Source organism: Silene latifolia, chromosome 4 (assembly GCF_048544455.1).
Source record: "Silene latifolia isolate original U9 population chromosome 4, ASM4854445v1, whole genome shotgun sequence".
Taxonomy (NCBI): Eukaryota; Viridiplantae; Streptophyta; class Magnoliopsida; order Caryophyllales; family Caryophyllaceae; genus Silene; species Silene latifolia.
This window is the reverse complement of record NC_133529.1, coordinates 1025698-1041678: the sequence shown is the minus strand read 5'-3', so window position 1 is coordinate 1041678 and position 15981 is coordinate 1025698. Positions and strand designations below refer to the sequence as shown.

At 36.7% G+C, this 15981-nt stretch overlaps 3 protein-coding genes across 3 annotated transcripts; 1 reads left to right on the top strand and 2 right to left on the bottom strand.

The window, feature by feature from the left end:
• Positions 1-126: 126 nt before the first annotated feature.
• On the top strand, positions 127-8000 carry LOC141652469 (B3 domain-containing transcription factor VRN1-like). Its single transcript, XM_074459967.1, has 5 exons — positions 127-293; positions 502-584; positions 6273-6699; positions 6896-7023; positions 7397-8000. Exons 2-5 carry the CDS (start codon positions 516-518, stop codon positions 7640-7642), a joined length of 870 nt encoding a protein of 289 aa, XP_074316068.1. The 5' UTR covers positions 127-293; positions 502-515; the 3' UTR covers positions 7643-8000.
• Positions 8001-8931: 931 nt separating this feature from the next.
• LOC141653872 (uncharacterized) lies at positions 8932-9444 on the bottom strand. Its single transcript, XM_074461738.1, has one exon. It carries the CDS (start codon positions 9442-9444, stop codon positions 8932-8934), a length of 513 nt encoding a protein of 170 aa, XP_074317839.1.
• A 1262-nt stretch (positions 9445-10706) lies between these two features.
• On the bottom strand, positions 10707-15082 carry LOC141652468 (small COPII coat GTPase SAR1A-like). Its single transcript, XM_074459966.1, has 3 exons — positions 14680-15082; positions 13786-13917; positions 10707-11248 (listed from the first exon to the last, which is right to left on the bottom strand). Exons 1-3 carry the CDS (start codon positions 14806-14808, stop codon positions 10931-10933), a joined length of 579 nt encoding a protein of 192 aa, XP_074316067.1. The 5' UTR covers positions 14809-15082; the 3' UTR covers positions 10707-10930.
• Positions 15083-15981: the final 899 nt, after the last annotated feature.

The window sequence follows — 15981 nt, the reverse complement described above, 5'->3', positions numbered from 1 at the left end:
CTGGCTCAATCCAAATTTTTGTAAAACCTTAAATAACCCGATTTTGTTGGCCCGTATAATCCAGACCGACCCGAATTAATTTCCCGCTCAACTAGACACCAATACTAGCCAGTAGCCACAATAAATTTTTCTTGCATGCCTTCCATAAAATCTGGTGTGTACTTTGTAAGAATATTTTAAATATATTTTGTCTTCAAGTAAAAAATTCCCAATTTTCTTCATTTTATTTTTTCACTAAAAATCATGATCAACTGATTCAAGAACCTTCTATATTTTACCACTACAAAATCCAGGTAAATTTCCAACTACATTCTTTGGTTTTTCAACACCAAAATGATTTGGGCTCGGTTAATATGAATTATCATTCCCGAGTAATTATTTAATTTTTATGTTTTTAAACAAACGTATGAAAATGACTTGAAACGAGATCGGAAATTTTTGCATAAGTATGTTGTTTATGGGTCATTAGTCATTACTTATAATTTTAGGCAAAATTTACAGCTCAAATATCAGCAATGGGCAGCTCTCCTGAAAGAAAATTCTTCAGGCTGATGGTCACTCCTACCTTCAGCTCTAACAAGCTGGTATACTTCTTTCCTCTCTATTTTACTTGTTTTCATGCAATTCTTTTAATGTACGCTCTCTTCCGAATCATTTGTTTACCTTTAATTAACATACTCCTCATAAAAATTATATGAAAAGTAAACAAATGATTTAGACACACGAGTAGTAGATCTGCCTTTTAAGTTTTTTGAGAGACGGTTTTACATAAAGTAATTGAATGAAAAAACATAAGAATGTATTAGAAGGTCGAAGCATCTTGCTTGTGACGGGCTAAGGTGGGGGCACCCCTCATGTGCTTCTCAACTCACCTCTCATGGGTATTTTGTGAGAGTAAATGGTATCTGTCACAACTTTGTGACGGATATCGCCGTCTTCAATGGGATTTTGTGTTAGAAGCTACTCCCTCCATTCCGGTCATTTGTTTACCTTTGATTTTGGCATAAAGTATTGGAATATTATGTAAATATATGATAACCATAATTAGTTGAGTGTATATTTTGTAGCCTTAATTATAGGCTTAACCTAAGGCAAGTAGATATTTTTCTCCTAGTATATATTAACATAGGTTGTATACGTTTGATTATTATTCAATAAGAATCCCATTAATCTTCCACTTCTTTGCCTGGTTTCACCTCAATTATTTCTTCATGGCATCAGAGTAAGGTTTTTTTTTTCGATCCTGATTTTTTTTTAAAACAAAAACCACGATTTCTTTCAAGATGACAGGCAGAAGTGGTTCGAATCAGAAGGCCCACGCTGCAACCACGACCAGTGAAGATGGGAAACAGTTGTTCACACCAGAGGAAATGGCTCAATTGCGGTCACTTCTAGGCGGTAAGAGCGAAGGTACTTCGTCAAAGTCAGGTATGAGTAACGATAGTCATGGTTTTTGGTTACTCGATAGTGGGTGCTCGCACCATATGACAGGTAGACGCGATTTGCTTGACGGTATTTGGCGTGGTATGAAGTCGAACGTTAGCCTTCCTAATGGTTCACAGATTGTGACAGAAGAACATGGGACTGTCAAATTGAGTGCCAATTTCATTTTAAAAGACGTCCTTTATGTGCCAAGCTTAACTTGTGATTTAATATCGATTCAACAGTTAATTACAGAAAATAATTGCGTTGTAACCTTTTATAATGACCATTGTGTTATACAGGACCAATCTACGAGGATGAAGATTGGGAGGGGTGAGCACAGTGATGGGGTCTATTATTTCAAAGGCGAGAAAAGAAATGTGGCGGCACAAGCAAGTTTTAGCAGTGCAGATTCGAACTTGTGGCACAAGCGTCTTGGACACCCATCTAGTAGTATTTCACCTCTTTTCTCCGATTTAGTTGGTTTTAATTTGTCTTGGAATTCTAGCAATATTTGTGATCCGTGTTGTCGGGCCAAACAAACTCGTTCAACTTTTAAATTGAATAATAAAAGAAGTACGGATTTATTTGCTCTTATACATTGTGACATTTGGGGACCGTACCATACCAAAAGTTTATCGGGAGCACAGTACTTTCTTACTATTGTTGATGATAAAAGTAGGTTTGTTTGGGTGAAATTGATGCATGACAAGGGAGAAGCTAATAATCTCTTGATAAGTTTTTGCAAAATGACCAAGACACAATTTAGTAAAGAGGTTAAGGTAGTACAAAGTGACAATGGGACGGAATTTTTATCAAATACTATGAAAGCCTTTTATAATGAACATGGTATTCTCTTACAAACTAGTCAAGTTGACACCCCGCAACAAAATGGTAGGGTGGAACGCAAGCATAGGCACATCTTAGAAAAAGCAAGAGCTCTCCGATTTCAAGGGAATTTGCCCATTAAATTTTGGGGTGAGTGTATTTTAACCGCTGCGTATTTAATAAATAGAACACCTACTCGCATTCTTGATGGGTTAACTCCTTTTGAAGTTTTGTATGGGAAACGACCATGTTTTGATAATATTCGGGTTTTTGGAAGTATTTGCTATGTCCATAATAAAGATAGGCCAAAGGACAAATTTAATGAGAGAGGTAAAAGGTGTATTTTCGTCGGATACCCTAGTAGCAAAAAAGGATGGAGAGTATACGACTTGAAGAAAAGGCAAATTTTCGAGTCAAGGGATGTTATTTTTTATGAACACATTTTCCATTTTGCAACTGGGGAGGAAACCAAAGAATCAAATGATAGTGCTGTACATGAATATTCTGCATCGAAAGAATCAAATGATAGTGCTATACATGAATCTCCTGCCTTTGTGGATGAATTAATTGAAGAAACACCTGCTGACAGTAACATTCAGCACGAAACACGAGCCGAGACTGAACACAATGCTGATGATACTGGTACTGCGCAAAGACCAGAAACAGAAACAGAGAATGCAACAGACACGACGGACTTTGTTGTTGCAGGGGGTACTGATAATGCTACCGAAACGGGGCCTTCAGTTAATGTTCCTGGTACTGTGTCCGTGACAGAGGGAAGAGGTGTGCGCCAAAGGATTGAACCGTATTGGAAGAAAGATTACTACTGTAAATCCACACGCATAATAGACCCAACTGTCGCTGCTCATTCATCTCAATCGACATCCACAAAGAAAGGTACTCGTTATCCTTTGGTTAATTATGTTACTACCAATTGTTTTTCTGTTAATTACAGGAATTTTTTAGCAAAAGTGGACGCAATAAAAGAACCGCGAAATTATAATGAGGCGTCTAAAGTTAAAGAATGGCAAGATGCCATGGGAAAGGAATTTGATGCCCTTGAAGCCAATGGAACGTGGCAAGTAGTTGATCTTCCAAAGGGTAAGAAACCAATCGGATGCCGATGGGTTTACAAAATAAAGCTCAAGGCAGACGGTTCCATTGAAAGATACAAAGCCAGGCTCGTTGCACAAGGATACACGCAGGTTGAGGGCATCGATTACCATGAAACTTTTGCACCCGTTGCGAAGATGACAAGTGTACGTTGCTTACTTGCTGTTGCAGTTTCGAAGGGGTGGTCAATCACGCAATTAGATGTGAATAACGCTTTTCTTCATGGAGATTTGGAGGAGGAAGTTTACATGAGGTTGCCACCGGGTTTCGAGAAAGGAGGATCCACTAAAGTTTGCAAGTTAAGGAAGTCTTTGTACGGGCTCAAACAAGCATCAAGGAATTGGTTTGCCAAATTGACTAATTCATTGACAAGGTATGGGTTCATTCAATCTTTAGCGGATTATTCGTTATTTACTTACAATAAAGACGGCATTTTCATTGGAATTTTGGTTTACGTCGATGATATGATAATTGTGAGTGATAATGAAGAAGCAAGTACGCGTCTTAAGGCTTTTCTTGATAAGAGTTTCGGTATCAAAGACCTTGGCCGATTAAAATTCTTCCTTGGAATTGAAGTTGCAAGTAGTTCAAAGGGTCTTTTTCTTAGCCAAAGGAAATATGCTCTTGAAATTATCAAAGAAGCGAGTTTAGAAGGTGCCAAACCAAATACCGACTTACCTATGCAGCCGAATCATGCTTTGGCTTTGGCCGAAGGAGAGTTACTTCGTGATCCTATGGTGTATCGACGTTTGGTGGGCCGACTCATATATTTGACGATTACTAGACCGGATTTGGTGTACGCGGTTCACATCCTAAGTCAATTTGTCCATGCCCCAAGGAGAGAACATATGGATGCGGCTTTGAAGGCTATTCGATATATTAAAGGAAGTCCGGGTAAGGGTATAGTAATAGGCCGAGACAATGACTTGTTATTGCGTGGTTATTCGGATTACGACTATGCGAGATGTCCGTTAACGAGGAGATCATTAACCGGCTATTTTGTTACATTGGGACATTCGCCCATTTCGTGGAAAGCTAAAAAGCAAACAACCGTGGCCAAGTCAAGTGCAGAAGCCGAATACCGAGCGATGGGAGCCGTGACAAGTGAAGTTATTTGGCTGAAGTCTTTTCTAAACTCACTTGGTATTGTACATGATACTCCCATTAAGATATTTTGTGACAATACGGCAGCCCTTCATATTGCTAAAAATCCTGTATTTCATGATCGGACCAAGCACATTGAGGTAGATTGCCATTTTGTTCGGCATCACATTTTGAATAAAACTATTTCCACTGCTTACCTACGGAGTAAAGATCAGTTAGCGGATATTTTTACCAAGGCGTTAGGCGGAGAAGCTTTTCATTACCTATGTTCCAAGTTGGGCATTAGTTTGCCAAGTGCTCCAACTTGAGGGGGAGTATTGGAATATTATGTAAATATATGATAACCATAATTAGTTGAGTGTATATTTTGTAGCCTTAATTATAGGCTTAACCTAAGGCAAGTAGATATTTTTCTCCTAGTATATATTAACATAGGTTGTATACGTTTGATTATTATTCAATAAGAATCCCATTAATCTTCCACTTCTTTGCCTGGTTTCACCTCAATTATTTCTTCATAAAGATTAAAGACCACAAGGAGAGGGAAGGAGACAATTTGAGAGCGGGTGTTGTTGTATGACAAGTGGACAATAGGTTACGTGGATAATCAAATTACCTTTTAAAAATATTCCCGATATAGAATGGTAAACAAATGACTGAGACACCCATAAATGAAATAGGTAAACAAATAACTGGGCGGGTAAGGAATAACATATAGGAAAATGGACTAAAAAAGTAACTACTCTGTACTTGTTATGTGACGAGTGTCGTCATTGTCGTGGCATCTCATATGAGAATTCGTGTTTTTTCCTTGGTAAAAATAAATTGTTGAAGTAGTCATCGTGGTTGCGTTCACGTTTGGACGTTTCTAAAGGATGATTCATGTTAGCCGACCCCCAATCATTTTGGGATTAAGGCTCTGATATTTTTTGTTGTTGTAGTCATCGTGGTCTAAGAGTTTATATTACTATCCATGATCTGTCGAGAATCAGCTCCTTATTATAGCTATCGACATGTAACTATGTGAGCGTCCTATATTGACAAAATGAGAAGGGAGTTACTACTCCTATCAATCTGTCACCAATTGGTTTTAAAGTGAAACGTTTTTGGACTTGTGAAATGGGATCTATCTTCTTTTTATGGGCGTGGTCAGTGACTCGGTGGTGTGTTGTAGTAGTTGATTACAATGCTTAAGGCGATTAAAGACACATTTAGGTTATATAGAGGCTGGAACTAATATGGATTTTGTGGATTCGTATAAGTAGGCTAGCGTGTTTTGGATGAGTAAGTTTGCCGAGCTTATTTAACAGGTCTGAGAAATCAGAGTAAGAGGCCGAGTCCAATGGATGGGTCAGTTAATGAACAAGTCTAGCTGCAAATGATACTATTAGGTCAGGCTGATACTGGCTTGTAGGGTGGTCCGAGTTAGTGGCTGTTAAGTGTGAAGTGTATTTTGGTTATGGCACGGCTTTTATGTGATCTTGTTCATCTGTGATTGAAAGAACAAAGCATGTTAAATGACGATTGTTGGGTTAGATTGAGTGTATCCTAGGGACGCTTTTTTTTTTGGTTGCAGGACGAGTTTTAACATATGTAGTAGTAAGTTTAAGTTTAGATTCCGTATTTATATCAAGTAGCAGTACTCGAACAATTCAATTCTCAGCGCAGTTTGATACGAGAAGTTCTCTGTCCCATGAATGTTGTTGTCCTAATAGGGGGTAGTCGTAAAATCTATACCAAGTTTAATTATTTGCTCCGGAAGAAATATGATGTTTTTCTGTTTTGTCTGGTTTAAATTTTGGTAGATGATTCCGAAGGTCTTTGCAAGCAAATACTACAAAGAATTTGGTGAATATTTCTACCTTGAGGTTCCCACAGGCGTAACCCATCGAGTAGAATTGGCTGCAGAAGATGATGAACTATGGTTTGGTAATGGTATTGAAAAATTTATGGACGCGTTTTCTATAAAATATGGTTACTTCTTGGTGTTCATTTATCAAGGAGATTCAAATTTCCGAGTTCATATTTATGATCTGACTGCTTGTGAGATATTTTATGAGCGAAGCCATGATGATTCAAGCCTTGAAGCTTCTTGTGAAGTACTCGGGAGTGAAACTGATGTCGGTGTCAGCTCACCAGGCTCGGAACTGCAGGATGAAATGCTTGATAGCGAAAGTGGGAGTGAGTCTAGTAATGGTAGCATAATTGTGAGGTTCAATGCTTTTCCATACAGTAAGACTACTTATTCAAGTACTCCCTCGTTTTACTTATACTCCATTCGCTTTTCCATACGCTTTTCCATACAGCTACCAGGCAGGGTTGAAAGACAAATTTCTTGATTCTTTCGATATTTGTCTGTGAAAATTCACCGATTTCTTAAGTTACTGTTCCTCCGCCCTTATTAACATAGTTGTAACCACCATTGCAGGCATATATCCTTGGTTGAACCAGTGTGGGGATAAAGTGAGAGCTCTCGCTGATGCGAGAATTCCCGTGCCTAATAATCCTTTCTTTGTCACTTCGATTCAAAAGTGCAATTTTGATAGATGCAGCATGGTAAGTATTGTAAATCATATTCATGTCGGTCATTGTCATACTCTTCTGTTGAAGACATTTCACTATATATTCATGTCGGTCATTGTAAAATCATATTCATGTCGGTCATTGTAAAATCATATTAATAGATTGGTATAGATTTACGGAGTAATAAAGAAAATTGGGTGCTCATTTCATACGGGCCTTTTCTGTCTGAAATTAAGACGGAAAAAGTATAGTCATTTTGTAATAAAAAGTAACCATTTCATGGTAAATCCCAAAGTTTGTCTATTTCCGAGTTACTAGTGTTTAAGTCGCCTTGACGTGTAGGCTATCAGTTGTAGGAAGACTAAAATAGCTTCAAAGATTTAATGCTAGTGCTCTAATGATGCAGGCTATACCGTGTTCTTTTGCTCGAGCGCATCTTAGATGTCGGTCAGGGAGTTTCGTCAGAGTGAAGGTAGATGATGGAAGACAATGGTCTATTCAGTGTTATAGAAACAGGTCAAGATGCATCTTATGTCACGGTTGGAGTGATATGGCGCAGGAGATGAACCTGGAGATCGGAGATGTGTTTCTTTTCGAACTAACTGATGTCAAAAAAAGCGTGTTTCGCCTTTTTGTTCTCAAGGCATCCTAGATGATCAAGACGGCGGGATTAGGGATATATGGTTGCAGTAAGATCCTAAGATTGTATGTCTTGTAGTTCTGTCCTTTCCCCTGTTTTCTTTAAGACAGTGGTGTTTCTTGGTCGGTGAGGGGTGTTTCAAGGGTGGTTTTGCTGTTGACGGAATTTAAAGCTAGATTAATTAGTACTTGTACTAATTTTCTGTGATTCACCATTGTTTTCATTTCAAAGCAATGGATCTAATCGGATTGGGTCTATGTTTATGTTCAGGTTGAGATTTGTATGGTTGCGGTGATTTCAATCAAGATGCTACTCCAATTTTACGCTTTTTTGATTTCTTTAGTTTCATCGGTGCATTGTTTTTCTCTTAGTCATTGTCTAATCCCTACTAAACTAAAAGAATAAGAAAGCTCTAATATTTTCCCGCCTAAATGAATATTCTATATTTGGGTTTCATTATATTCTATTTATAATTGGGTCAAACTGCTTAATTCCATATAATTCTATTTCATTTACACATTTATATACCTACAGGCTACAACTGGGCCAATATTGATTAATTACGTACAATAACTAACCTACTACAAAATAAGAGCATTCATATATTCTTTTTACTTCTAAAACCAAAAAAATTGCCAATAATATATATTTTTCTCACACTATAAAATAATATCTATTTCTACTTTATACAATGCGAGCATTTAAATTTTGGTTAATTTTATTTTTTTTATTTAATATATACATAAGTATATTTATTACAACACATACACACAAAATAGTTTCAGCAATTTTATATAGAGTAACAGTGTTGAACCTTCTTTTTTTCTATCTCTTAATACAAAATATTACTAATATTAAGTTTTTCTATACTAAAATTTCAAATGGAGTTAAAATAAGTTAAATATAATTAAATAATTGTTAAACTTTTTAATGTCTCTCACAAATGCCGTGCTTAAGCACGGGATCTTAACTATTAAGAACTAAGGATTGTTCATGCTATAGCGAAAGATGTAGTATAAAGTTAGCAAACTTTCATTTTGACAACTAAAGCAATTTTTCATTTTGACAACTAAAAAAAAAACTATGTCCTATTGCTCTTGACTCGGTCTATCATGACGGAAAATGGTTGAATCTACGCAACTAGGCATTGTAAGAACGGTTACATAGTTTACGAAATCAACTAGGCATAAGGCTCATAAGCAAAGTATTTTCTAATCTACATGTTTTTTAAAAACATGTGGGAACGATTTTGAAAAACGTATACAATCAGATGGAACAGCGGAATTTACAATGTTACTATGTCAGCAAACTTCCAAGATGGGCTCAAGAACAGGTGCCCAAGCTTTACCAAAGCCATTATTCCTTTGACCGGCTAAACCGGTAGACTTCTCAGTCAAACTCTTAGCCAACTCCTCTAAATTTTCACCACTTACACCGGTCTCAACAACAGGAGAAACTTTGGAACCGCCTCGTGTCTGTGTCCGTGTCTGTTTCCGTACGTTTTCATTACATGAACAAACTAAAGAGTCAATAGCAGCAAGTTGTAAGTCAGACAGTCTAGAGTTGACTTTGTCAACCGGCACTAGCAGGTAAACTTTCCGGCCTAGTAATATGTCATCAGCCTTCATCACCGGAATACGTTTGGTTCGCTGAAGTTCGTCTACCGGAGAAAGGGCGAACCCGGGATTGTCCAACATTATCTCCACAACTGTTGTTGGAAGATTAACTAGTTTAACTTGACCTTGTGAGTCTACTAACTTTGCCACCTTTGAGTTTTTGCTTTGAGCTTTAAAGCATGAGCTATAGTTCCCCATTTTTTGGAGTCGGGATGATACTGACGAGTTTTGAACCCTCGACCTTTTTGTGATCACTCGGACTCTTGAAGAGACAAGCTTAAAAGATTATAAACAACTTTACAAGAAAAAGTTGTTAGTGTTAATGAAATAAATACCGTATATTTCAAAATCACCGATAAAAACGAGTTTTGAATCGTAAATGAATGAATTATGAGAAACTCTCAAGTAAAGTTGTTAGTGTTGATGTGTTTTAAGAATTGAGATGTTATAGTTTATGTGAGTGAGATTACAATATATATGGTCTTAAAAAGAAATTTATGTGGTAATGAATAAGGTCAAAATGTCAAAGTCAAAGTTGCATTATTATTTGTTGGATTGTGATTAGTAGGGAAAGACGTGTGATTTTTGAGTGTTGGAAAAGCGTGCGCACACAAATTATAATATAAGACCGTTGTATAATACAACCACTTAAAAAATAATCATTTTATATTAAAAAAATGACTATTTTCCATTATTATAAAATAAGTAATTGTTAGAAATGATCACTTTTTAACATAAAATATTCACTGTACTTTTGATTATTTGTTATCAGTTGCATTATACAACGGTCGCACACAATAACTGCTTGAATTACGTAAGTCGTAAGGGGGAGTGCATGCGAGGAAAATTACAAGGTGCAAACGTAGTTTTGGACCAACATTCCATTATCGTATACTCCAATTTAGTCACACACTATTCCTATTAAGAGGTGGTTGTTTTACGTCGGTATTAGATTAGACTGACTATGAGTCTATGAGTGGAATTTTCATCATTTCTTGATAATTGACTTAAGAATTTTGATTAATTTGTTAACTCGTTTTAGACCTATTCTTCTTCATTTTCAAATTTGGAGGATGGTTTAGTAGTAAATCCGATAATCGGGTTTGATGGGATTGTTTTCAAGAACAATACAACATATTGTTCGATAAAAGTGGTCGTTAAAGGATAAATTCAGTCAGTAAATAGAATTTCGGTCAGTAAAAGTAGTTGCTATTCGTGATACGGAGAAATATATAGGGCTATTCGTGACTCATAGGAGTATACATACGAATATACGATCACTAAATCGTGTTAGGGTTAAATTATGGGTTAAGGTAAGAGGATTGGACGTATACATCATCCAAACTTCCTGTAATTGAGGGTTGTCTCGAAGAAATCGGAGGGTCTCTTATGAGGCGGTTTAAAAAAAATATTATTTCGCCAAATAGAAATATAAATTGATTCGGTAAGACGGTAACCGCTTTTTAGAAGGATAATTATGTGATACAATAGATGATGATACCAAATCTTGCATAGAAAACTTATCATTCCATGCAAATTCATACAACACAGTAATTTTTCTATCCCAGCTACAGTACTTCATTAGCCATTTATTAATCTTTTTAATCCATCATCCAATTTGCAATACATGTCCCATTGACAAAGGTTTGGTTCGACGGGAATTCGGTTTCATTGAACCCGTCTACTAAATATACTGGGACACCCACTTAAACCCTTCACCATAGCCCATTTTTCGGACTATGCTGCACATAAAAATCTCAAGGGGGCGGACATTAGAGTCCGCGAGATTGACTTTGCCTTTGCCGGTGGTGCAGCTTGTCAGGCCGAGATGGTACCGAAGCTCGTCTTCAGAAGCAGCATATGGAATGTCAATTTTGTTGCCAAGGATAAGAAATGGAACATTGGCTAAGGCTTCATCTGATAGGAGGGCATCTAGTTCGTTCCTTGATTCGGTAAATCTCTCTTTGTCATATGCATCAACGAGGTACACCACGGCGTCGACCTGAATCGATAAGCATATAACTATATAAGACATGCGTATATGCAGAACTGTAAATTTTATGGGTGGGAGGGGGCATAACTGTAAAACAAAGAGATTACTCAATGAGGTTTGAACCCCTAACATAATGTATGGATCATCAAAAGAGATACCACCGTAAACTCCTGGTTCAGCCCATGGCTAAAAGAACCCATCAGGAATAAAACAGGTGCACTGCAAATGTGCTAGTGATCTGAAATGTTCTGAAGACGGCAATATGAGTTGCCAGCAGAAATAAGGTTTGCAAATTAAACAATCATATGAGAGGAATGAAAAGGCGAGTATTTAATAAGGACGCAACTTTCGATGAAGTATACAGGAACCAAAACTCCAAAGGTTTACACATACTTCATATTGCAGAGTTTGTGACCATTTCCTACTCTAGCTCATATAGGTGAAACTGCAAAGTAGCTGGAAGAGCTCGGCTACAAACCTTCTAGGACATTTCCTTTTAGAAGTATACAACGGGTTTAGGTTCAATACAATAACAAGTTTGGACTTTGGAGGGAGAAAGGATAAGGAAAGGGAGAGATAAAGAATAGCCTTGTATTATCTACACTGCTGGATCTACATACAGAGACTCGGGATCCCGCACACAGGTAAGCTGAAACAAAAATAGGAGGAAAAGGAAGGGCAAAGGGTTTGAGTGTTTCCCTCTAAAACTCTCCAAATCCCCCTCCATTTAACTCTGACCCTATTTGCTTATCAAACAATGGATTTTGTACCCTTCCCTCCCCCTCAAACTTGCTCAATCCAAACATCGCCTTAGGGTGTGTTTGGATACAAAAAAGAGAGGAAAAGAGAGAGGAGAAGGAAGAAGGGAAGAGAAAGGGAGGAGAGGAGGATTCAAGTAGTAGTTCAACTGAGTGAAATTTCCCTTCAAATCTCTCCATTGTTGGAGGGAATTAATCTATAGGTGTCCTTCCCTCCAAATCTATCTACCTCAATTTTGCTAACCAAACAAAGAAAAAATAATTCCAAATCTCTTCCCTCCCTTTCTTCGCAAATCCCCAGCCAAACACGCCATTAATAATGTTCTTGTTCAAGTTGTCTAATTTTTTTTTTCTGCTACATAAGCTTGGAATCTACTCAATCGTATTCAGCCTATAGTTCCCCTTTCTCTAATATGTGTGAGGAGTATTATAATGAAAGGGGAAGTATAGGATGAATAGGATAAGGATGGAGTATTATAACCGGAAACAAAACTTTCTAGGTCCACCACTGAGTATCACTCCAAAGATATCCAAATTTTGTTAGGATAAGGATCATATGACACTTCTAATAAAGGGAGAAAGAGGGAGGGAAAACAAATCTTCCTGAGGTAATACCTCTATTCTATATTAGGGAAAATGGATCCCTCATTCTACCGCTCTTCAGCTCCCCGCAAAACCCCCAATAAAGCTATAAACTAAACACAAAAAGGGTTTCCATGACGAGTGAAGAGTTAATTCGTCCAATTATTTATAAAAGTCCCTCTAAAGCTAAATGCGGTCAACTAGGTGACATAACAAAAGAATCACAAATTTCCCCAAGTCCTCGACAACTTTGACCAGCCTTGCTGAGGAATTGTAACTTGTGCTTCACTAGCAACACAAGGGCCGTAAACAATGGCCGGCACGAGAAGGTTATCGAAAGAGAAGGCTCAAAATAACTACACATGAACAACGCCAGCCACTGTTTTAGAGAATAATAAATTCCTATTAAGTTGATATGCATCAGGGAATCAGTGGAGTGTCTGGCATAGCATCAATCAGAATTTTATAGGTATTGGAAGAAGCAGAATTCAAGTTGCCAACAAGTAAAACAAACTAAATAAGAGTACTACAAAACACAATCATTGTACACCAAAAACCATGATTGTTTTTTGGTCAAGGAGTCACAAGCGCAATTTTGAAGTTAATTGGTTTCGGGCTCTAGTCACGAGTACTGCGGCTAGTCGGCTACTAGGCTTACTACACCTCAATCATTGTGGAAGAGTTGTGACTAAAAGTCTCTAACCTCACCACCAAATTGTTGCACAATAATGTATCCAACTAATACCATGTAAGGTTTCGCTTATTTGATCATTTTTTTGTTCTGTAATCTTATGTAGTAACAAGTAAACGCTTTGCTTACATCCTTGTAATGGCATTATCTGTGCTATGTGTTATACATCAGTTTCGTCATCAACCTTGAATAGTACTCCGCACTCCATAGTCCATACTATATACAGAGTGTTTATATTATCATCCACGGATGGTTCCTGTTTAAGCTGCAGACTATCCACACTTTCAGATGTTGATGCTATGCATTCTTCACAAGAAAGCAAAACAAAAGCAATGGCACAAATGAAAGACACTAAGCTACTTGAACATCATCTTTGGCAAAGATACCTTGACACAAAAATACGTATTGAACAAAAGAAGGCAGCTCAGATAAAGCTAAACGAGCTTAGATTAATAAAAGTAGCAAACAATTTCAAAAATGCACAACAGCTGATCGGCACCCAAAATGAAATGTACCTTGGCATAGTAATCCTTCCAAACTCTCCTAGCAATCTGATGACCTCCCAAATCGAAAGCCTTAAACTTGATCTTCCCAATGCTCAATTCTTCGGATGTTGGATGTTGTGTCGGTTGATGTTGAACTAACCTCTACACTCACAAATTAACACCATAACAACAATCAAAACAAGCTTGATTATGAATATCCACAACACTAAGTCACTTCTTAGAAACCATTCCTATCATCTCATCAAACTTTAAAACTCAATTCAAACACTTTTTTAACATACCATGCCACTCCTTTTCATGCTTGAATTAGATAAACCGATTAATTAATACTCTCACAAAGCAAGTGACAAACAATTTACCATTTGGCATTAACATTCCCCTAACAAAAAAAAAACATGCATACTAATCACAAAAACCAATAAACATGAAATGGGCATTCCAAAAATTCAATCTTTCTTTCAAATATCCCTTTCAAAATTGTCACTTTTTAAGTGATCGTACCATATGACAATCTTCTAGTATAATTTGTGAGATACCAATCAAAAAAGCATGCATACTAATCTCAAAAACCATTAAACATGAAAAGGGCATTCCCAAAATTCAATCTTTCTTGTCAATCCCAATACTCCCTTCGTCCCAATCATTATTTTTACCTTTAATTAAAATACCGCTCACAGACAATCAAAAAGTTAACAAATGATCATTATTTTTACCTTTAATTAAAATGCCGCTCACAGACAATCAAAAAGTTAACAAATGATCATCAATTTTTACCTTAAATTAAAATACGGCTAACAACAATAAGAAAAAAAAGTAAGCAAATGATTGAGACGGATAAAATATACGAGTCCACCAACATTGAGTATAATAAGATAAATTAAAAAAAGGAAGAAGGAGAAAGACCTCATCTTTGAGCATATGAAGAAGGGTAGTTTTGCCAGCATTGTCAAGGCCTAAAAACAAGATCTTTGCTTCCTTCTGCCATAGCCCAAGAGATGCTAAGATCCCATAAAACCAATCAAAAAGAAACATTTGATGATGATGATGATGATGATGATGATTCAATTTGAGTGATTGATGATGATTAATTAGATTGATGATCTGAAAATTCGATGAAAATAAGAATATGCAGGTGAGGTAAGCCAGGTAAGGGTAGATTCACTTGATGAGTATGAGATCATGGGATTGACAGTGATGTATATTGACTGTCAATTGAAGGGTAAAATTCCTTTTAACACAGATTTTTGTTTAACTGTCAATTGAAGAGTTAACTAGAAATTTATGATAGATGAGAAAACGAGTGTGTAAAGATGTGGGTAAAAAGTTAGTTATATCTAGAGCCGATAAAATTAACCGGATTCGAATGACTTGGCCAAATAACCCGATTGAATTCTACGTGTATCTCTGATAAGAGGATCTGAATCTTTACACGTTTGAATTGATCCGATTATATTCAACGATTATATTCAACTCTTTCTGAAGGTTTATTATTGGCTTATTGCACACTGATTATATTCCCGAATAACTTGATACTCACTCGAAAATAACTTGAACCTGAAATGACTCGACCCAATCCGATTCGACCTACATTTTTTTTTTATCCAAGTGAAGCAGTATTTAACCTGCTAAAGTCGTCCTAAATGTCCAAAAAATGGACTCCACCTGAATGCGACCCATTTTTTCCATTTGCGAAGTCATTTCTATCTAAGTGAAGCAATATTTAACACGTAAAAATCTTAATACATACTCCGTAATTTTTTCTTAGGAAACTTATAATGGATAATTAATTATACAAAAAGCTACTCCCTCCTATTGATTTTAACCTTCTCCCTTTCCTTTTTCATCTATTCATATAACTTTCCCCCTTTCCTTATTTAGTAAAGTTTTATACTTATTTTAATCACCTTACCCCACAACAATACCCCACAATACTCATACTTTATCTTATTTTAATCACCTTACCCCACAACAATACTTATTTTAATCATCTTACCCCACAATAATATCTTCCCTCTCTCCAATTACCTTACACCACCACAATACTTTACAATAAAATAATTCCACCCTTAATTTGCGTGCCATTTTGAAAGGGGAAGGTTATTTTTGAATAGGAGGGAGTATTGTACGTTTGTTAAAAGTCTATGTTCTTCTTCCGTGATTGGTTGTTCTTCATTTGCTTTCTAGTTTGTTCTTCCGTCTTGTTGT

Excerpts from the sequence above, each read along its gene's own strand:
- LOC141652468 (XM_074459966.1), bottom strand. The coding sequence starts at position 14,808 with ATGTTTCTTTTTGATTGGTTTTATGGGATCTTAGCATCTCTTGGGCTA. Across the intron at positions 13,918-14,679 it reads TTCATATGCTCAAAGATGAG|AGGTTAGTTCAACATCAACC; the intron begins GTCTTTCTCCTT and ends TTGTGAGTGTAG. Across the intron at positions 11,249-13,785 it reads GGAAGGATTACTATGCCAAG|GTCGACGCCGTGGTGTACCT; the intron begins GTACATTTCATT and ends TTATCGATTCAG.
- LOC141652469 (XM_074459967.1), top strand. The coding sequence starts at position 516 with ATGGGCAGCTCTCCTGAAAGAAAATTCTTCAGGCTGATGGTCACTCCT. Across the intron at positions 585-6,272 it reads CCTTCAGCTCTAACAAGCTG|ATGATTCCGAAGGTCTTTGC; the intron begins GTATACTTCTTT and ends AAATTTTGGTAG. Across the intron at positions 6,700-6,895 it reads GTTCAATGCTTTTCCATACA|GCATATATCCTTGGTTGAAC; the intron begins GTAAGACTACTT and ends CCACCATTGCAG.
- LOC141653872 (XM_074461738.1), bottom strand. The coding sequence starts at position 9,444 with ATGGGGAACTATAGCTCATGCTTTAAAGCTCAAAGCAAAAACTCAAAG.